The 22,609-nt window shown below is 41.7% G+C and overlaps 1 protein-coding gene across 1 annotated transcript in view; it reads right to left on the bottom strand.

Moving 5' to 3' along the window:
* The window catches only part of IGF1R (insulin like growth factor 1 receptor), a 263,823-nt gene that overhangs the window by 26,888 nt on the left and 214,326 nt on the right, over nucleotides 1-22,609 (bottom strand). The window contains exons 6-11 of the mRNA XM_054043160.1: nucleotides 14,932-15,146; nucleotides 12,687-12,813; nucleotides 10,129-10,367; nucleotides 8,354-8,521; nucleotides 7,937-8,141; nucleotides 1,558-1,844 (exon numbers count right to left, since the gene is read on the bottom strand). Of these exons, the coding sequence (XP_053899135.1) occupies nucleotides 1,558-1,844; nucleotides 7,937-8,141; nucleotides 8,354-8,521; nucleotides 10,129-10,367; nucleotides 12,687-12,813; nucleotides 14,932-15,146 (1,241 nt within the window). The remainder of the gene's footprint in view (nucleotides 1-1,557; nucleotides 1,845-7,936; nucleotides 8,142-8,353; nucleotides 8,522-10,128; nucleotides 10,368-12,686; nucleotides 12,814-14,931; nucleotides 15,147-22,609) is intronic.

Genomic DNA, 22,609 nt, shown 5'->3' with positions numbered 1-22,609 from the left:
TAGAAGGCCCAAAGTAGCAGCAGTAGGTGTTGCATCTCTGCAGAGCTACTTGCAGTATAGTGTCCACGTCACAGGATGCAAAGACAGAGGCTTGTCAGAAAAACAGACACAGGTTGGGGTCTGCACGGAGGTCAAAACGGGCTCCATTGTCACAGCGTCTGGATTGTCAGTGTAGGGACAGTATCTGCAGTGTGTGCAGTCACAGCTTATGATGGAGAGACATCAGTGCTCTCTGCCTTATCCCCAGTGCTTTTGGTTTTGGAAATTATTCAGCAGGCTGCCTGGGGACGATGAATACTGGTCCAGTCAAGCAATATATGCATTAGGTTCAAAAGCCCACACAATCACAAAGGTCCTCAATTCTGAGAATTCACAGGCTAAGAATTTGGGAATGTTTGTTTCCTTTCCCCTGAGCGCCTGGATTTCCCTACTTACTTGAAATAAACAATACCTCTGCATTGTACAGACAATGGTTGGCTCTGGATTATCTTCAGCATTTCCTTCCAGAAAGCAAAACCACTACCATTTTGCATCAAAAAGAAACCAGACATCTGCTGGAGTTATGACTGCATATGGGTTTATTCTGAAATAAGGTCTTTTCTTCTCAGTAGATGAGCGATCTGTATAAGCTCAAGCCTTACTACAGTGATTGCAAACAGTTGTGAGAGTACCCAGTATTTCATATTTGAGATAGGCTAGTTGTTTGTGATTGGTCATGAAAAGTGACACAATATTGTTTCCAGTCCCAGACTGGAGGAGCGCACTAGCATTCCGTGGCAGAGGAAACATTTTGTTTTTCATGGCAAACACTCACACAAGTAAAACTCAAACATCTGTGACCAGGCCAAAGTGAACTGATTAGAAACTGCAAACAAATATCCATGGACTACAGCATGTCAGGAAAGGTATACTCAATCCTCCTGCATCAGAGTGTCCAAGGGGCTCAGGAAACCATTTCCACTCCCTCCCTGCACCTGTCAACAGATTTGCAGTTATCTGGGCAGACAATAGGGATTATTTGATTTCCTCTGCAGCAGTGAGCAGTGCCATAGGCTAGACCTTGGAGTTTATGGATAACATTTTACATAACTCTCACATTTAAAAATATGTTTATTTTTGCACCCAAAAAAAAAAAAAATCCTTAAAAAACCCTATTATTTTATATTTGGTTTTCAAAGCTGTCTCTCCCTGTGTGTATCTAAGGGCTGGTCCACACTAACCCCCCAGTTCGAACTAAGATACGCAACTTCAGCTACGTGAATAACGTTGCTGAAGTCGAAGTACCTTAGTTCGAACTACAAGGTACTTACCGCGGGTCCAAACGTGGCAGACAGGCTCCCCTGTCGACTCCGTGTACTCCTCTCGCGGAGCAGGAGTACGGGCGTCGACGGCGAGCACTTCCAGGATTGATTTATCGCGTCTAGACAAGACGCGATAAATCGATCCCAGAAGATTGACTGCTTACCGCCGAACCCGGAGGTAAGTATAGATGTACCCTAAGATACATGTTACCGCCCAGAAAATGAAATGTAGAGCTTGAAACACTGGAGATCGTACCTGCAGGCATGGTTCTTGCAAAGACAAAGTTGGAAGCACTGCACCCAAGTGTGTCTGCTTCATGGTTGCAGCTGTGAATATCAATACGGTAAAGAGTAAAAGGCTGGAGGTGCGAGATGAGCGTCCTCTCCCGGCCCTCCACTTTGCTCTCATAGAATGGATATTCCATCTCGCTCTCCTCCACATCAGACACATTGGCGAAGTGATCTGGCACCGTTGTGTTCTTGTTCCTACTGGCAACAGTGGTGTTTGCGATTCGGAACACATCCCTGCGCTTCCGGTCCGGTCTGCAGAGAACAAAGGGCAATATGTGGAAACAGGTCGTTTTAATGTATTAAACTTCTCAACTGACCGTCAGGGAAGGCAAGAGAAAAATTTAAGCCAGAAAATATGTATCTAATCAGCTTACAGAGAGACAGACTATACAAATGAAAGAATAAGGAAGCCACTAGATGGACTTCATTCTTTATCTGAATCTACTATATGTTCAGCACATTCCATTTCTGACTGCTTTGGAAACAGACCCAAGCTATCTGAGGCTCCAGTTCTAACCCAAGATAAACATGCACAACCTTCCACTGTGCGAGCCCCACTGAGGTCAATGTTTTGAATGGCAAAAATGTGCCCAAGGTTGTTACATGAGCAAACCGGATCCATATTTAATGACTGTGATGCTGAAATAAAACAAAATCAGATGGTACACGTTTAAAAGCTCCCCCCCACACACAAAAATCTGAAAGGATATGAATTGTACAGCTCCAAGGGTGCAGTTTTTCATTTTCTGGTTACGATGAAAGCAATTAAAGGCTGCTTAATTTACGGTGTTTAGGAGGCAAACCAGGGATAAACTAAAAACTGTGGAAGATAACAGCTGTGCCCTTATGGACGTCATTTCCCCAGCATTTCTCAAACCTATCTGTAACGAAGTCTCTAACTGACCAACCTTATGATTTGAGAAAAATCAGCACCACCTAGGCAGGTGTGTACTGAAATGAGGCACTAAGCAGCTTTGCAAATCAGCAGCCCAAGGAGATTCTCAACACAGAATGAGAGCTAAAGTTAACCAGTGTACACTAGTGGCTTGATTTTCTTGCATTGTTCTGTGTTTTACTAGCAACAGTCAGTCACTGGACATGTTTGGCTTTTGAGAGATGTCTGTTAACAGCTTCTTCATTTTGTAAGGGAAGTGGTGGGCAAAGGTGAGCATTGTATTAGCACAACAGAGGACATCTAAAAGATATAGAAAATAGTAAGTACGTGCCTCAGAAAAAGGAGCTTTTTAATTTTGTCTGTAAAGTTGCATGTGAACCTATGGAACTATGGAAATAAAACGAACATTTGTAGTAATCTATGTATTGAATTAAAAAATGAGTGATCTACTGCAATGATCCTGCAGTTTCTGTTGTTTGACGTTTTAGAATTGGCAGTGCAGACAGGCCCTTTTTTGTCAGTATAGTTGTCAACATGGGGACACTGTGTACATGATAAAATGAATCTAGCTACCACACATCACTGTTACACATCAGAGGTGTCGCATGTTCTTCAGTTTGGGGTTTGGGTCTTTGTTCTACACAGGAACACAGACCACGTAAACAGGATGACCGTTTCCAAATGCTCCAATCTTAATCCATCAAGTGTTCTTGATTTAGATTTGAATTAAGAAAACGCTGAAAGAGGTGACAGGGAGAGAAATCAGGGAAAAATCTACACCAGAAATATTTCCTTCATTGTACCACACCTCACATTATATACCACTTATACAATGATCGTCTATTACTAGGCCAGTGCTGGGTCTATATCAAATTACTACAGTGAGGCAATGATTTCAACACATTCCCAATCAAGGAGTGGGCATTAAGAACGGAAACTGTGCCCCGTCAATTAGGAAACATATTAGATCAGAGAAATAGCTCACTATGAAATAAATAGTCTTAGAACATTGAGCCATATCAAAGGGTTCATCAGAGCTGCGTGCCAAACAACTGTGGGCACATTTGGTTTTGAAACCTATTGGCAGAGGATTTCACTAAGGCCAAGCTTACAACGGAAAAGTTATGCGTCTAGAAGAGCACTCGTGTAACCGCGTTATGCTGGCGGGAGAGAGCTCTCGCATCAACATGATAAAACCAGCTCAAACGAGTGCTTATGCCAGCAAAACTTATGGCGCTCGGCAAGTGTTCTTTTCACACCCCTGAGCGACAAAAGTTTTGCCGACACAAGTACTAGTGTACACATGGCCTTAGATTCTCCCAAATCCTAATGTATCTCAGGTTGCATATATGTGACTCTCACAAGGCAGGCAAACCGCAGCACAAGTATCAACTAATAAATATGAAGACAAGGAAAGGACTACCTGTGTTATCAAGCAACACACCCCATGTGATTAACTCAACTCAGGGCTTGTCTATAAGACCAAAGGCAAACTGGGGGGCAAACCTACCTCGCACTAGCCTGCCATGTGCTAAATTGCTGCATGGACACTGCTGCCGTGCTCTAGAAATTCCCTAGTGTGCTCTGACCTACTCCCATTTCAAAGCTGAGTAAATCACAGCACAACAGGCAACTCTTAGTGCGAGGTGGCAGCAGGTGCCACATGGTGACGTAATGCATGGCAGGTTGGCGCAGGGTAGATTTACATCCCAGCTTGCTGTGAATGAAGTGTTGGTAGAGACAAGTTCTTAGTAAGTCTACAACATGAAATGGGAGAATTTCATAGCGAACAAAAGCAGACACACCGTCTCTTTGACAACAAGTATCACTGGAGAAGTCACTAGGCCTGTTTGCTGTGCTATGGTAGAGTCATCATTCATCCCCTAATTCCACTGCAGAGAATAAACCTTTGGACCAGCATAAAAGAACAAGGATGCCCACTCTTGAATTAGAGAACATTTGCGCTTGTGACAAAAAGCAGTGAGATTGGAAATAAAAATCAACTACAAAGTCATATGTTGATGGAAGAACACATCCTGACAACCAAACAACCGAAGGAGTGACCTTACCTACCACCACGTTTACAGGATGTGTTAAGATTCTCTCTTTGACAGTCTCTGAAAAATTTAAAGCAGGGTCCTACATTTACTTTGAAAAAGAGAATAAAAACACAGAACGTGCGGGCGAAAAAATACAGTCACGTTAGGGAAAGAGAGAGACCCACATATTAACCACAAGGCAAACAACTAAAATACTGAGGGATCTGACATCAATGACTTTCTGTCAAGAAGCTGCCAACTTTGCTGGAACACCCAAATGAGGAAAAAATTAGTACCCAAGAAACTAGACAGCCAAAAATAAAGGAAGGTCTTGGGGAAAAAGGCAAGTAAATCCATCTATGTTCTGACATAGGGAGGAGGGGATAACAAACAATGAGAAAATAAAATCACTGAAAAGAAAAAGGAGATCTTTAAAAGAAATAGATATGTCAGTGCAAAATCTAATTACCTTCTTAGGGTGTGTCTACACTACTGTCATTATAGCAGCACAATGATGCTACAGCTCTGCCACTGTAGTGCCATACCATAGGCACGTCCTAAATCGATGGAAGGGGTTTTTCCACTGATGTAGGTCATCCACTTCTCCGAGAAGCGGTAGGTAGCTAGGTCAATGGAGTCAAGTATCAGAGGGGTAGCCGTATTAGTCTGAATCTGTAAAAAGCAACAGAAGTATTGGGAGCATAAGCTTTCGTGGGTAAGAACCTCACTTCTTCAGATGCTTATGCTCCCAATACTTCTGTTAGTCTTAAAGGTGCCACAGGACCCTCTGTTGCTTAGGTCAATGGAAGAATTCTTCTGTCAACTTCGCCATATCTACACAGGGATTATGTTGACCTATCTACAGTGCTAAAGGTGTGAATTTTTTCACAGCCCAGGGCATTGTAGCTATGTTAATTTAATTTTTAAGTGTAGACCAGGTTTTTGACTATGTGCTAATTGTAAAGTTACAGCTTCTCAGATGCTGAGTGTTACTCGGTTACCACTAGAAAACAAAAGGAAAGCTGCAGAATACTGGCTCTTGCAGTGCTGTAAACGCAGCTCCAAGAGCAATAAAAATTATCTTGTCTCGGCCCTACCCTTCCTGCTGTAATGCTGTACGCCGGGCCCTTTAGAAATCACAAACAGGCCAGGGCAGGATGATGTAACGACACAGATGTATTGGTTTTTAAGCAGCCTGAAAACCGCACGGTCAGACCCTTTTATTTACATGCTGTGCTTCTTTCATAACATCCCAAAGACAGGCAAGACCCAGGTAGAAAGCTGGAAACATAATACACTTCTAATGAGGCTTGTGTTGACACATGAATTAACTTCCCCCTCAGGGAAAAGAAAAGAAAAAAAAATAGACATCTGCAAGTAAGAAGTTGCTCAGATTTGTCCTATGGAGAAATCTCACCAGGTCATAATCTCACATTTCCCTGACATTCAGACTTCTTAAAAGTCACTTAACTAACTCAGCTATTTACAAGTCTTATATCTTATCTGATCTGATCCTGCTGTTAAATCACTGAAAAGAAAAATATACCCATTATGAAAGCAAGCTGAGTAGGGGGAAAACTGTAAAACATTCAAGGCATTCTTTATGAATTGCTCCCATTTAAGTTTTAAAACAGTGTAAATCTACAGCATGTAAAAGATTGCTAGTAATTTGTTCCTGCCTCTGTTCAAGGTTTACTTTTCTCTTCTTTTAAAATTAGTCCAAGAAAATTTACCATCAGACAAAATGAATGTCATGTTTCAAATGCCTGAAAGCTTTGGTTAAATGGAAAAATACTTTTCCTACACAAAACTAATATCATGTCACTTCAGGCAATTTATAACGTGCGTGTGGTTTCCAAACCTGTCGTGCAGTGGGCCGAAGTCCGAATTCGTTTACATCATAAGGTGTTGCTCAGGATTAACACAACGATTGGTTATTTCAGGATCTGGTCTGCTAACTTATCAGCAGTGCACACAAAATTGGAGTAAATCAACAACAGTTCAGGACAACAACTAGACACTTCCACCAAGAAGCAATATTATTTATTATTTGTACTGGGGTAGTGCACAGAGGTCTCAATCAAGCTCAGTGACGCACTGCAATAGCTGCTGTACAACCCCCAGGTAAACATGGTCCCTGCCCTGAAGTCCTTACATCAGTGATACTCAAACTGACGCTCCTTAATGTGTCTTCTGTGGCTCTTTGCAGCACATGATATTAAAACACTGTGATTTAATTATTAACCAATCTAAGTTATTAACCAATCAGGATACTTTTACTATGTTATTAACCAACTGTAGACTAGTTGGTCAGTCATTTTGCTGTGAGAATATTATATAGAGAGAGCCAAATTAAACAACGAATTCACACTACTGTGGCTCTTTTGAGTAATGCTGATCGGTAATTTGGCTCCTGACACTCAGGTCTGAGTGTCACTGCCTTACACAGTCTAAGAGTGTCTTAAATAAGATCTTTACAAGTTAAAGAAAAATCTTCTGTTCTCAAACTTATCACTCAGTCTTGTTTTTTTCATGAAGACCACACCTGAACACTTTCCCAAGCCCCATTTAATGCCAACTCCACCTATGCCTCTCCAGCCAAGAGAGACAATGAGACTACATGCACGATCAAAGCTGAAAACTGATTGCTTACATAGTAGTGTTACAGCTACACACAGTATGCTGGCCTTGTGATCCAATTATCTTAAGTAAAAACAGCTTACAAAAGAGGTAATTTAGAAACTCAAGCATCACAACCACTGATGAATTCAATAATACCTGCTCCATGATGCCATATAAAATGGAGCTTAATGGATATGTTTCTACTTAACATGTAAGCAGCACCCTTTATCATGAAAGAGTGTGTACATTTAATTCTTGGTTACAGTCAAAGCCCAGGAAACCAAGACACACTTCTTAATTAGTGCAGAGACATAAATTAGAAAGGACAAGCATTTCTAATTCTGCAAGGCCCCCAATATTCCTTTAATTTCCAAACCAGGTACATCTTCAAGATGAGTTACCTATGCATTTAAAAGGCCATTTAGAGAAAAAAAAATGTTTGAAGCCAGTTCTCTGCTGCGGGTTGATCATCCTTGAAACCCTTACAAGTGAAGAACTGTTACATGACCTTTCATTCCACAAAGGAGCAACCACAAAGAAGGTCCTTGAACAATGTAGGAAAGGACCATTATGCTTAGTTAAAATAGGGAGAGAGAGAGCTAAGAATCAGTGAAAAAAAGAAGCTAAGAATTAGAAAGACTGTAGATCACCTCTCTCCTTACATGAGGCAGTGTTTATGTGCTTACAGTTCGATTAAAAAATGCTTTCATGTGTATATACCAAGGGCCCCAGGAAATATCACCGCTAGTCCCCACCTATAAACACAGCAAAGATCCAGCTTCTATTACCTGGGCACAAAGATGGAGTTATGCAGGAAGTTCTCAAAGACTTTCCGGTACTCTGCCTCCTCCTTCTCAGCCTGCTTCTCTGCCTCTGTCTTGGGGCAAGCACAACAAGGTCCTTTTTCTCCCCCACTCCCTTCTGGCTTGGTGGGTTCGGTAGCTTCTTCTGTATCAATGGTCCCATCAGCATATCTCCGAATTGGGACTTTATCTTTAAAAGAAAAGACCAGATGTTGAGGTTTTTTCCCTAACCGCCAGCGGGTGCATTAACAATCCATGTTCGCCCTTCCCCCATACTGGCTGTTATTCACAGAAACATCAGAGAAGAGCGAGCTGCAGCTGCATTTGCTGGTCATGTGAATAATGAGGACTGACAGGTATGAATCTCAGGCATTTTAACACAACTGCTTTCAGCTCCCTTACCTTTGGAGCAGTAGTTATGTCGGTAAAGATAACTGTCCTGAGGCTGCTGCTGCCACCGTACAATATAGTAGGACAGGTTGCCATTGGGGAGAGAGGGTGGATTCCATTTCACTATTAGCTGAGAAGAGGCATTAGAGGCTGAAATAACATCCAGTGGGATAGATGGCACTAGGAGTGGAAAAGGAACAGGGGGGGGAAAATAGGCATTTTTACACACAACTCATTGAAATATAAAAAGCTGAGAAACAATGCCTCAATTAACTGCTCGTCCCACCTTAAGGGAACGAAGAAGGCTGCAGCTCCCCTTGGCTAACAGATGTGAATGTTTTAAAAGCCACCACTCTACAGCAGTGATCTGATGTACTCAACAACTTTCCTTAATGTCTAAGGGCCAAGTTTTGCAATCCGTACGAAATAATATCCAAAAACATACACAGACATTTCTTGAGAGGTCTGATGAGATTGAGGTTCTAACTGGACTTTCTACCTCTAAATATTTTACAGAGTTTATACGGTCTTGGACAGGCAAATCCCACTGATCAAAATTTTGAATTGTTTTACTTAATTTTACTTAATTCTCTCCTTGTTTGATTCACACCCTGAAAATAGACACATCTTGTATGTTTGCTATTATGCTATATGAATAATGGTGGCTGTTCTCAGGTAGCATTTGTGTAGAATATATTGAAAAAACCTCAAAATATATAGAGTGGGTTTTCTCCTGAATTTGAGCAAACAAAAAGTTGAGTTGCCTCACTCAACATTGCCAGAGAGACTTGTTGAATTCAAGGTTGAAAAACATATCATTCTCTCAAATTTCTCTCTCTCGCCTTCACACATTTCAGTGGACAAATGGTGAAAGAGGCTCCTTAGCAGTAGTGCAAGAGGCCTTTTCACCAATGCAGCGTCATCATCTTGGGGATCTCTACAGCTTAAGGTCTCCAATGCTTGCTCCACGGCATGCACTAGAAAACCAAGAGCTTTAAAATAAGAGCAAAATCCCAATTGCTTTAGAAGATATAGGGCAAAAGAGAGACTTCAAATCCTATAACACGCAGGATTACACACGTGAAATATAACAATTTGGAACACAGCTGAGACTAACAGGTAGACAAGATGACCTGATGTTCAGTGCCTTCCAAAAATCAAACATTTAAAAACAATATGTTTGTAGATCTCAAAATTATGGTTTATTCGAAAGGCAGCCAACACTTAAAATAACAGCCAGCTTTTATCCTATGCACCTCACTGTAGTATCTGGGTACCTGAGCTTCTCCCATCCCTGGTTTCAGAAATTACCTTATCAAGCTATCTGTTTTTTTTAATAATTCATCTTTGATGCCAGGCTATTTAAATGTCCCACTCATTTTGGAAGCTATTTGTGGTCAAAAGGTGGAGCTGAATCAAACATGTTCACCTGATGTTGTGTTGTAGTGGTCAGCATTATGACTTAAAGGCAAGTACATAACTGTGAAAAACAGACACCCTGTATTCCTCTCCGTATAGCTGACAAACAGACCCTTGTCTGCCCTCATTGGAATGTTTTCTGGGAGGAATATTACAAATGACCTTAACTGAGACTGCAATATATTTAAACTGCACTGAGCCCCTCTAATGGATTTTCTAAGTATCAAGCATTTAAAAGTTGTTCATGTTTTCCAATGCACTTAGTTTTTTCAACAGTCCAGGGCTAATAAATTATACGTGCAGCTTTAAAGACCCATCTGAGTGTGTGAAAGCCCAACCTTTGCAGTGCCATGCATCACAGGCCTTACCTGCAGCATTGGTGCGTATATAGACTATTTCACTCTTTGCTCCATGGATGTGATGATTCTCCATCATTGTAAGAGTAACAGCCTTGACATAAATGGCATATTGAGTCCAAGGTTTCAGTCCCTGCAGTAAAATCCCGGGGTTGTTCTCTTTGTTTGGGGGCAGATCAACATCCACCATGTTCCAGCTATTAGAACCACAAGCATCTTGCCCATCATACTCTGTCACGTTCTTGAATGGTCTGAAATATTAAAAGAAAATGGCACCAATTGTACTTTTACTTCCTCTTAAAAACACTCAAACTTTTATGGGTGAATCTCACTTCAGCTTTTGTCCAATGAAACTAATAAAAAAAATTATTTGCTTTTTAAAGAAGAATAAAAGAGAATCCCAAAGCCTAGATTTGTCTTTTATTTCCAACTGCTATAAAACTAGGGAGTTCAGATTTAGCTACAGGATTTAGCCTCTGTAGTTACTGAGATGTCAGGAATCTGAGGGAAATAGGTACTCATGGCTTACTTTCCCTTCCCACAAAAGGAAAACTATTGGATAATTTATCAGTCTGAACAAACATCTTCAATTCAACCACTCCCTCCCAAAGGAGAGATAACGTGTAACTGTTGTCAGCAGAGAGAAACAGAAACAGACCTTCAGCGATAGGCCAATAAGCGTTGGAGAGAAGAAACCTGCTGGGGTATTAATTTATTATTTATAGAGCTCCATAAGGGTACCTAGCATTATACAACGGGTAGACTATGCCAAACAAATAAGCCCTTCCCCATATAATGGAATAATAAAAAGTCCTTATTTCTCCTTATATAACTACAACGAACCATAAAACAATAAAAAATGGACAGTCTGTTACTGTCTTGTGGTAGTGGTGATAAACCATAAGAACCAATCAGTCACATGTAGGTACAAAAGGAAACTCCTTGTACTCAATATAAATGTGTTTGGTTACATAGCTGTAGATTACTGTGTCATTTAAAACATAAACAAGACTTGTTCTAAGGACACCGACTCAGTTGCCCTATCTTACTTTCAAAAGCAGACAGTGAACTGTTTCTGACTTTATATTCACAGGTTATCTGGGCTCAAATTAAACAGATGCGACTCAGAATAATTACGGACAGTGATTGAACGTTAGCCACAAGAACCCAGATTTCGCTACACTTTGACTAGTAGCTCAATAGCCTACTGGCTGCTTTAGTTCTTGACATAGGCAAACAACCAAGTTTGGACCTGTAATTTGTACATTTGATTAATTTTAAATTGTATTATTGGTACAACTATATACAAAGGTCTTACTTTTATTTAATGACTATTTAGCATGGACATGTCAATACTGAAGGCAAACCATGTTATAGACTCATATTGTGGTATTAATAGAATTCCTGCTTCATTTGCTCACAACTTAGCTCCAGAATGTTGAAGCAATCAGCCTGCTCACCGGGCTTGGTCTCTGTGACATCTCTCTCTTTTCAAAGCAGAATCTCAATGCAGCTGACTGATTTAAGATGTTTCTGGTTGGAAGTGTTTCTTGCTCACTCTAACTATTACTTCCACAGAGACTGTAGAACATCTCTGGACAGCAGAGAGAAAACCTGGCCTGAGATTAGAGATAGAATGGAGTAGGGAAAGGACTACAAAAAGGTAGGGTTAGGCCCTTCATGAGTGGTTGGTGTACCAAGAATTGCTGGTCAGTATGGACCCTGGCAATAGGTCCTCTTTAGGAAAGCTGCTTAGTGACAGATGAAATGGGAACACGGGTCAGAAAAATACTTGAATATGAAGGAAAAAGAGAAATGAGCCCAAGTCACCATTTGGATCGAAACATTTTGCAAAACACTGGAGGCACAGAGGGACAGAGACATTCGGATTTCAGCTCTAGTTCAGGCCCATCTCCAATACAAAGGGGCTTGGTATGTGTGCATGTGTGTGTGGCGGGGAGGAGAGGGAAGGAGCAGGAAAGTGAGAAAGCGTCTACCAGATCCCAACAAAGTCAGTTTTCCCCTGCATCTTACCGCACTTCACCATCAGCAAACGCTGCAGCAACCTGTCCAACCTAGAGAACCTAAATAACCCAGAGCCCAATTAGTTACAATACTGAGGCTCCAAACCAGAACTTCAAACTGTCTCTCCAATCCATGCTGCTGCCTAGCCAATGTCATGGCTGGGAGAAGAAAGAACTAATTGGCATAAAAGCACATATATTATTTGGAGAGTCCAATAAACACAGAAAAACACCCAGAAAATAGGCGAGCATTTTATATCACTTGGGATTTTTTAAATGTGAAAGTGTCCTGAAAACAGGTCCTAAACACCTCTATGTTAGCGGCACTTTGGTATAGTACATAGTATCAAAACAGAACCTTGTAAGAAAGGAGCACTCGAGAACGAAGTGAGTACACTGCACAGAATAAGAATTGCCCAAGGGACTTTGCTGACTCACTTTATTCTTTATTCAGCCAATAAACACAACGGTCAAGAAAGAAACCCTAACCCACTGTGCCTGTTATTTCCTGAATGACATCATTAGTCTCAGAACACGTATACTCACGCCTCTTTGTAGTAAACAGTGAAGCTAATAAGATCTCTGTAATCTGGAGGACGATACCGCTCCCAGGTGAGCTTAATCCGGTTCTTCAGGGTGGTGTTGGAGACAAAATTCAGAATGTGGCTTTCGCCTACAGCATAAACAAATGACAAGTCAGTAACCATGGCAAAATGAGTTCGATTCACAACTTTATTATTGGGTTTTGCTGTGTTTCTTAAAATTGTGTGCCTCAGTATTATCTAGTTTAGGGGTCTCGATAGCGCTCATCACCACCATACTGCAGGAACCTACTAGTTGCTACATATGTTCTATTTATTCCAAAGCACTTAGCGAGGGTTCAGTAATGTTCGGATACATGGAGACACGTAAATTTGTTTCATAAAATTAAACATTTTCAAGTGTGTGGTTAGAATGCTGGGAAAAGGTGCTCAGGATTCTCTCTGGGAACGGAAGTCTGTTTATCTACAGGACCAGTACAGTTAGCACTACATGCTTCCGTCTTCTATTCTGCTTATAAGTGTAAGCACTCAGTTTAAGTGAGCGCACTCTGGGGTAAAAGGAAAGATCAGCTTCTATGTCCCATGCAGCCCCTGACAACTGCAATAATGTTTTTTGCATTCCTATTCATTAGGCGCTGGACTGAGAACAATTAAACTCATTTCATATACAGCACAGCCGTTTGATGACAGCAGCTTCCAGTCGCTATACTACACTGGGCTGGGCCGGATTTGAGCCAGCAACTTAGAGATGAATAGCCATCCAGTCCTGAAACAAAACTGGTTTAAAAACGTAATTCTTGGACCGAGAACTTGTGTGTTCAGTGTCAACTGTGAGTGAGTTTTAACATCTTAGTAGAACTCTCTGAAAAATAAAGAGGTTTTCACCCTCATGTACGCTGGCACTAATGGTGCTGCTATCTTTTCAAAGGCAATTTAGCTTTTGTTAATTCTCTCCTTTTTTCTCTTTTGAGAGTCAGAAAGCTTTTTGTAATAGTTTTAAGGAACAGGCAGTGGCTGGCACTGGCTTCACGGTAGTAGGGACTGGCTGTGCATCTGTAACTCCTCCAGAACTGTGAGCACTCAGTCTATTGAATGTAAGCACACTCCTTCCTTGCACAACAAGGATCTGCACCATCTGCATTTATGCATCATGCCTAAAGAGACAGTCAGCAGTGTATGTGTCCTAGTTTTGTAAACACTGTCCAGCACAAGGGGGTTTTACTTATAAACATGATATGCTTTAATTTACTCATTTCCAAGAACACCACAAACAACCTAACAGACAAAACATGTCATCAGCTGTATGGGTCATGGGGCAAAGCCAGGCCTGCAAGCCCTCTTTTCTTTGCAAGCCTTAAAGGACAGATGGGATTTTAAATTTGTTTGTAAATCAAAAGGCCTGATCCAAAAACCATCCAAAGCAAATGGGAGTCTTCCGTTGACTTATATGGGTTTTGGATCAGGCCCTTTGTGAATATGCTTCTGCACAGCCCCAAAACACAAAGGCATTGTAACTCTGAAATATTGTAGAACTAACTGGAAATATTTCTCTCAAGTTATTCTCTGTTTGACACGGAAACAAATCACAGCAGATTTATTCTAAAGAATATTTCTAACTACTGACAAGCAGCAATCCGCACCAGCAGAGGCCAGCCAGAAGTATGAAAATAAAGCAACCTGTTTTGCACTAAAATAAATAGGCACAAACAAAATTCTGCAGTCTCCTCAATATCAGGAAACTAAATAGATAATCCCCTACCCTCCTAATATTTATGATGTCATGGATCTGTCTTGCAAAGGAAGTGGTGGAAACTCCATCATTGAAGATTTTAAAAACCAGATTATACCACAAATAAGGAAAAAAGATTACTTTGTGAAATATTGTGGTGTGGCAAAGCGATGGAATTGGGCATTCTCAAACTCTTTTGTAATGTGGACATTTTAAAGTGTGTTCCCGTAGCTATAGCAATCGCTGTCAAAATTGTATTAGGAAAACAATGCATTTTCTTCATCAATGTAATTTAGTAGCTGGAAATAGTCATCCATATGTAACCAGCCAACTCTGCAGACCACCAGTAGACCATGGACTGCAGTTTGGGAACCGCTGAATTACAATGGACAATATGTCTTTTAATCGCTAGCTTCTACATTCTGTATTCTTCAATAGGATTGTGGGATGGTTGTCCTTATTTTTAAAGCTTGTATAAGGCCTCACTCCTATTTAATTCCCCTTCTGATCTTTGACTTACAAGAGGCTCTCTCCCCATTGTTTCTTGGATTTATATCTCCTTTACTCTGCCGTCCCTTGGTTCCCGACACGTCCTCCATGCGGTAAATCTCAGACACACACAGTTTGGGATTAAACGCAAAGTACATTTTCCCCTCTTTGATCGTCAGGTTGTGGTGGTTCCAGTCCCACAGCTGTTGCAGATTCTGGTTGTCCAGCACATAGAAAGAATAATTCCTACAAAGAGATTTTAAAAGGCAAAGTTAGTTTTACCATCAGCTCATGGGTAGTTCCTGTCCAAACTAGCTGAACACAGAAGCAATTATTTTTTAAATGAAATATCCTCCTACTGACATGAACTGATTACACCTGCCCAGTCTCTCTGCCTCCAAAGAGGAGAGCAAATGCTTCTTCCCCCTAGGAAGTGAGTTTCCCTTGAGTTTTTCCACAGTTAAGAGGGGGAACTGCTGCAACGTGGGACTCCCAGATTGCCACTGGTTGTAGGCTTTCCTTACTCCAGTGTGGGTTTGACAACGTAGTTTGTACGGAAGATGATATACAAAATGCAATTGTACACCACATGCATCTGACGAAGTGGGTATTCACCCACAAAAGCTTATGCTCCAATATGTCTGTTAGTCTACAAGGTGCCACAGGACCCTCTGTTGCTTTTGACAATTGTACAGTATTTTTTCCTGTCCCACTCCTTGACATACCACATTCAATACATGTTCCTTTGAAAGAGATCTCTATAATGTATTTTCCACGTTAACTGCTAATGAGATTTGACAGCCTTGCATATTGTATAGCAGAAAAACGTGTGCTGTACTTTAGGTCATCAAGATAAGATGGAAAGGTAGAGAATGCTGCATCCTTTCTTGTGTTACTAAATTGTGTTACATGAGCTGAATAAGGAGTTTTCTTTGCTCGAAAGACAGTGTGTTGTAATTTATCTGTTGGTCCAATAAAAGGTATCACGTATGCTCTACCAAGTATTCTGCCTCTTGTACACTACTGTCTGGTAATAAACAGTCACACTTATGTGACTATGTGAGCACAGCACAAACCTTCACTGCTTTACAGCTCTGAACCATCATAATCTGACCACTGTTGCAGCCACTTTCTAACAGACAATGGGGGGGGGGGGTCTACTCTCTCAGTGCACGAGTGGAGTTACATGCACACCTTAACTTTGACGAATACCGATGCAAGTTACTTGTGTAAATTCCACACTGGGCTGAAATGGCAAGATGGGTACAGACCAGAGCACTTCAAGTATGGCAGAAGAGACTCCGCAGAAGCATTTTCATTTTGAGATTGGGAAAGGAAAGGACTGGAGAGGGAATTAAGGGCATGTCTAAATGATTATTGTAAGATCAGAGAAATCTGCAGCCATGTTAACTACACTGATGTAAACCCCTAATATAAAGACACTCCACCCTTGTGATTTGTGCAAGCCCTGTTTTGCACTGGGGTGTCCCTATCAATGGAGTCCAAATTTCTTTGTTCTCAACACATTATGCAACACCAATAAGAGTTTCTGCAGGATAAGTAACAGACTAACCATGGGTTTGATAGCAAATCAACATCATCCTTTATAGTTTTCCTTCAGTATTGTTTCCTCCCACGTTACACAACAATGACACCTCAGAATACCCAATGAATCAGCCAAGAGAATGGAATCATTTGTTTGTTGGGGCTGCAAGCTCTTCGGGACAGGACTGCAGTTTTCTTCTTAGCGCCAAGTGCTGAGTGTTCTTCCAGCGCTATACAAAAACAAGAACAGCCTGCTCCTCGTGCTGCCAAGTGTCCCCAAATACCTCGTACTTTATTTCTAACCAAACAAATACACCTGACACTGCTTTGGGTTGAGCAGTGAGTACACCTGCTTTTTGTGGACTAATACAGTTGAAGATGGCGCATACGTGTGAGTTAAAGTCATACTACATATATTTCACCAAGAGAACATCTTTTACAAGCATTATGCAAAACTGCACTTGGATCTCACCATGTGTACTGAGACACTGTGGATGGGTCACACACTATTATCTCTTTGCAGTCAATGAGCAAAAACTATGCTTGCAACTTCCTGAACATCTTTAATGAGATGAAACATGCATTATCAATAGTCATGGGAATAAATGACGGCAGATGAGGTTTTTTTTTTCTTTTTTTAAAGACAGACCTAAAGTAGGACTCAGATTAGATGCAGCTACTACAATAAAACACCTTCAAGGTTATTACAACAGGTTTTAACACAAGAGGTTTCATTGAATGCCTCCTATCACTTTGTGTTTGAAATACCAGAGCTAAATGTGGCATTTCTTATTTTAAAGAGACATGACTAAGTTTTCAAGACAATCAAGTGACTGGACGAAGTCAAGCATTCTTGTTGGTACTTTAGACTACTGCAAAGAGGTCAAAAAAGAGTTGGGACGAACTGTGGATAGTATTAAAACCATCTGCACAAGTCTGAGTAGCAGTTTAAGGCAAACAAGTTCTACGGGTGTGTATATATACACACGGCAAATATAAATTAGTAGAACTATTCTGATCACCATCTGAGGCACCAATGAAACCACATTTGGAATACTGTATACAAGTCCAATCACAAGATGGGTAAGCCATTGCAGAAACAGAAAAGATGCCGCAGAGGGCAAAAAGCACACTCAGAGTTCTGGAGATACAAGTTATACGTAAATATTATATCAGACTTTGGCCTTTACAGCTGGGGAAGGGGGGGGGAGGAGGGGGTATGTCAGGATGCCAAGGAAGACAGCATGGAAAGAATAAAAGACTCAACAGGAAAACAAACGTCTGCCTATCAGCTATTGAGATAGAAACTAACCGAAAGAGAGGAGGTTGGGGCCTGAAGGAGGGCAGTCTAAACCTATGAGCAGAAGCCTGTGGACCTTTTTTTTGTGGCAGGACAAAGAACGTGAACAGATGTTCATATCCTCTGCAGCACCCACGTGGTAGTGTCATCAAACAGCTTATGTGCAACTTTAAATCATAGGACACACTGATAACTGGGCAAGTACTGGCTGAGTTTTTAAAACACACCACATTTTACATATTTATATAGCTCCTGCAGCCACAATGGGACTCTCACAGTGCTACATACATCTGCACTGAAATGTATAATGGTCCCTGTAACAAAAATGCGGCAGCAATTCTACTGATCATTACTGGGCATCCCCCGCCTTCCTTTTTAGGATGACCTGAAAGGAAAGGCTAGAGCTACAGTTCATCCTGGGAGAGAACCCAGGTCAGCCTATTGCTAAGAGAGGGCAATGTGCAGTTCAGAATGACCAGGAAAGGGAAGTGACCTCCACGGGACAGGAACAGGGACTGGCAGACAAAGGGCCAGTGCAGCGAGTGTGAGCAGCAGGCACAACCCAGCAGTCTGGGAGTTGACTGCAGAGGGAAGGCCAGGCTACAGAAACTGACCAGCAGAGAAGCCCAGAGAAGAAGGTACTGCAACAGGCTAGGATGGGCAAAAAGCTCTTTAGCCCGCTAATCACAGCCAGTGAGGGAGAGACGGGAACGAGGGGTGGGAGGGGCTTCACACCGTATCTTGTCATGTCACAGCTGCTCCCATAGAGCGGGCCAATCACTTTATCCCTTGCAGAAAAAGTTGCTTATAAATATTAGCAGGAGACCAGAATAATCCTTAGAATATGTTTGGTTTGCTTTTTAAAAAAAAACACTGTAGAGCATTTTAAGGCGAGGACTGTCTTTTAATGTGACGCGAGCGCGGAGGGTGTGTGTCTGTGTCCATATAGTGCCTGCCACGCTGGGGCCCAGATCCCTGGCTAGGGGTTTTAGGTACCACCGCAATAGAAATATTGCAGCACGAACAAATAAATAAATTATGGAATAGTGTGTAAAAGGCATCATCAGAAGATAAGACATTTTTAAACTGGTTTACAAGCCATTCAAATTTAAATCAAACTCTCCCATTATTTTAGAATATTTCCTCCAACAAGCCATGGCATAAAAAAACTTCTGAAATCAGCGAATAACCAATATTATAACAATTCTGGTACATTCTCCTTTATTTCTACAGTATCTGCCTGATGGGACTTTCAAACAGAAAAATGGAGTTTATAATGAAAGCACCAACAGACCCTTCATTATGCAGCACGGCTGTAAATCTGTACACTGTAGATGGGCTAGAAGCAACTCTACCAACAACTGAGTCTCTGTTGGGAAATACATAAGGAAAGAAACGAGAGATATTGCTTTATTGTGTTTAATTTAAAGTGTGGGTTTGGATGCAATGTGCCATGACATCACTTTACCCAGTGGCCGTCTTTGGGGTGTTTTGCTCTCCCCTAACTAGCAGGGGAATCAGAGGAGCACTTGAGTCCCTATGTAAATTCAACCTGTCATGCCCCAGTGCACAAGTTCTCTACCTCCCTTTTGAAGGGTCACTTATTGGTAGAAGTCTCTGAGAAAGCATCAGTTTCTTCATAACGTCCTTTAAACATAAACTAAGAGGAGAAACAACCCCTATAGGAGCCATCATTTTTTTCTGTGTCACAGCTTTACCAATGACCTGTAAATAGTAGTATCTTGTAGAAACACCTCTTCTTCTATGGCATGAATGTATTTTTATGCAGTGCAATGGGCCAGGCAGTTTCATTTTGAAGTTTAATATAATGTTAAGTGGTAAATGCAACTTTCACCTCTAGATGACCGTAGCCAGTTCAGATAACCTGGCACTGATTGAAAGTTACCTAATGGCTGTTCGGCAGTCTAAGAAAAATGAACTGCTTAGTGTCCATTTCTAAGTTGACAAGAGTCTACAACACACAAGCCACCATCGCAATTGGCACCCTTGATTGTAGCTTTAAGGGGGGGAAAAGGCCAGAGTCAACAAAGGAAGATTGCACTGCTCGCCCCCTCATCCCTACAGAAGAAAGATAAACGACATTGGACGGAAGTGCACCAGGCTGGGCTCCCATCAAAAACCCCAGGGACCAGGTTCCCCCTGAACTCAGCACAGGGCCCTGGGTAGCCCATTCCCTACCACTGAAATAACCTATGCCAATTTATGTAGTTAGTTCTGTAGCTCAAGCTGAAGGTTCAGGGTTCAAACTCTACTAATGAGGCACAATGGGGGAGTTGTTATAGCTTCCCATAGAATTTACTTTTACCTTTGAAACGATGTACAAAAAACTATGATCAAAGTTGGAAAGCCAAGCTCTGAAAAGTGAGGAAATAATTTCAGTTGCCTGTGTAACCTTAATTCAGTCCCTTGGACATAAGTAGTATGACAGTCTTTAATGACATGATCACATACAATTTTGTCCACAGGACCTGTCTCATTAGTGCACAGGATCGACAATGCTAAGGGAATGAATTAGGGCAGTGCCGTATATGGGACCATTTGTAGGACTTTTGCTTCATTTGTGGCAGAAGCTGGAAGGTAACTATTGTAGTGCCAGGAGACAGCAGGCGTAAGCCCACCCATAGCTAACGGCCTTCCCCTTCACCAAGGGAGAGGGGCTAGTGAACCCAGGCCACAAGTATTTGTGGGGGACAACAAATAAAAAAAACTGGGGCAGGTGTGGAAGTCAGAAGGTGAAAATCAGGTGAGCAGATGGGGACACTGAACAGAGACACCCCCCCCCCCCCCCCCCGAACAGCATCCACTGCTCCTCAAAGGCATCTGAAGAGTCAGTGGACTTAGAGGAACTCTGCTAGGAGGTGTGACTGAACAAGGAATAGAAATAAGTCCCTGCTTTTGCAGAGGTTCCTCCCCCCAATCCAACTTCCTCCTTCTGGTGTAATGGATGGCCATCTTCAGAAGGAGGTTGAAGAGGAGGTCCTGTGACTTTGTGGGGCCATGGGAGAGGGGTGCCAATACCAGGAAGCGCATGGAAAAGTGCAGCCGGAACCTCAGTAAGAGGTTCTGGAAGAGCTGGAAGAGGGGTTGTAGCCTGATGCACTCTACCTAGATGTGTACCAGGGTCTCCCTCTCACTGCAAAACAGACAGATGTTGGGAGAGTTTGTGAACTGCACCAAGCAAATGCCTTGGCTCCCGGCTCCATGAAGGAACCGCCAACTAATATACCCAACAAGCTGCCTTTTTTTCCCTCAGCACCATGCACAGAATGAGGGAGGGGTCCTGTGGAGGAAAAAAAAAAAGAGGCTGTGGTCATTTAATTAAAGACAGTATCATAATGCATCTTATCTCAGCGCAAGGGGGCCAAATTAAGGTTGCACAGGCAACCACGAGAGCGAGGAAACAAAAATAAAAGGGCTTCACTTTACAGCCTTAATGTTCTTTCAATATAATTTTTTGTATGTATTATATGCAGTGCTGGCAGCGACTGCTATAGTTAGGGCAGCCTGTTTAAGACCCTGTTTTCAGTTGCTTACAATGTTGCCCAACTAGCTGTTTGGGCTGGAATTTTCATGCGAGGTGTCTGCCTTAAGCGGAATGTTTTCGAAAAATTATCTTTCAGATTGCGACAGTGTCCCAAATGTATAAGTACTTTCCAGACACAGAGGAAGACCGTTCCTGACCCAAGCAGCAGGCGATTGCAATAATTCCTTAGCATGGATCAATTTTGCTTCCCCCATGCACCCCTATTTTCCTCTTTTCTAAGTTTCACTGTTTGTTTTTCCATTGTGGAATCAGGCAGACAGAATTAAAACCTGAATCATAGCACTGCTGCCTCTTTCCTATCAGTTATGCTGGCTAACATACGAGATTCCATAAACATAATTACTCTGAACTTACTTACTAAAAGAAGGCAAAAACAAATTTATACTTGGAGTATCTGCTTGAGTATGCCACATCATAAGTAGCTGAAAGAGCCTTGTTCTAGGCAAAGTGACAAGCCTCTTGGATTTGCAATTAGAAACATGTTTTTCCAAAGAGCCAAATGTTCTTATTGAAAAAGACAGTGTGCTTTTCAAGTGCAGAATGAAGAGCTGCCCTTTAACTTGCTCTGTCAGATGGTGGAATTTTAAGAATTTAAGACTGACCGAAGAGTAGCCTGAGAAAGAGAGGGAGGTTGTGAAGAATCCCTTATGCTGTAACTTTATCCTGTCAGGGCAGATAAATCAGAGACATGCAACCTTTCCCATGACCTTCCCACCACCTTTTCCTAAATGATTTTCCAAAATTCTTATTTTACTGGATCTCTCATTAGCGACGAAGGCTCATTTCTTCTCCAGAGTGTCGTTTTGGACTTGGGAAGTTACTTAATTTGGGGAGAGAAAGGGAGCGCAGCAATTTCCCAACGGATCATCCCCCCACCTAAGCATCTCCAGTTTTGCAGGAGCTAAACCTACCTTTGCTCTTTCAGCACCTACCTTCAGGGGTGAGGATGATAGGTGGTGTTTTAGATAGCAATTGTATGACGCGCTAGTAAAAGCATATTACACAGAATATTACACAATTAGGACAAATCCACAATGTTTATCAGCAAACATTACTTTAGCGGCTCATATTTTGTTTCTCTGGCTTTAGATAAGGAGAATTAGTTTCATGTTAGTATTTTGAGGCTGGCTCACTTATGTGCAGTTTCCGGCTACACAAGCTAGTTTCAGCCGCTCTCCCTCCTTATCTTGCAGTTAGTGACCTGTTTTCTTCCAATTGACATTCCATAGACCTCTGTTAAGGATACAACACTAATAAACCGCAATGCCAAAAGAGCAATGACTTCTGGAGATGTTTATT

The sequence above is a fragment of the Malaclemys terrapin genome, chromosome 10 (assembly GCF_027887155.1).
Source record: "Malaclemys terrapin pileata isolate rMalTer1 chromosome 10, rMalTer1.hap1, whole genome shotgun sequence".
In the NCBI taxonomy this organism is placed as follows: domain Eukaryota; kingdom Metazoa; phylum Chordata; order Testudines; family Emydidae; genus Malaclemys; species Malaclemys terrapin.
Note: the sequence above shows the minus strand (reverse complement) of the source record. Positions and strands in the feature narration are given on the sequence as shown.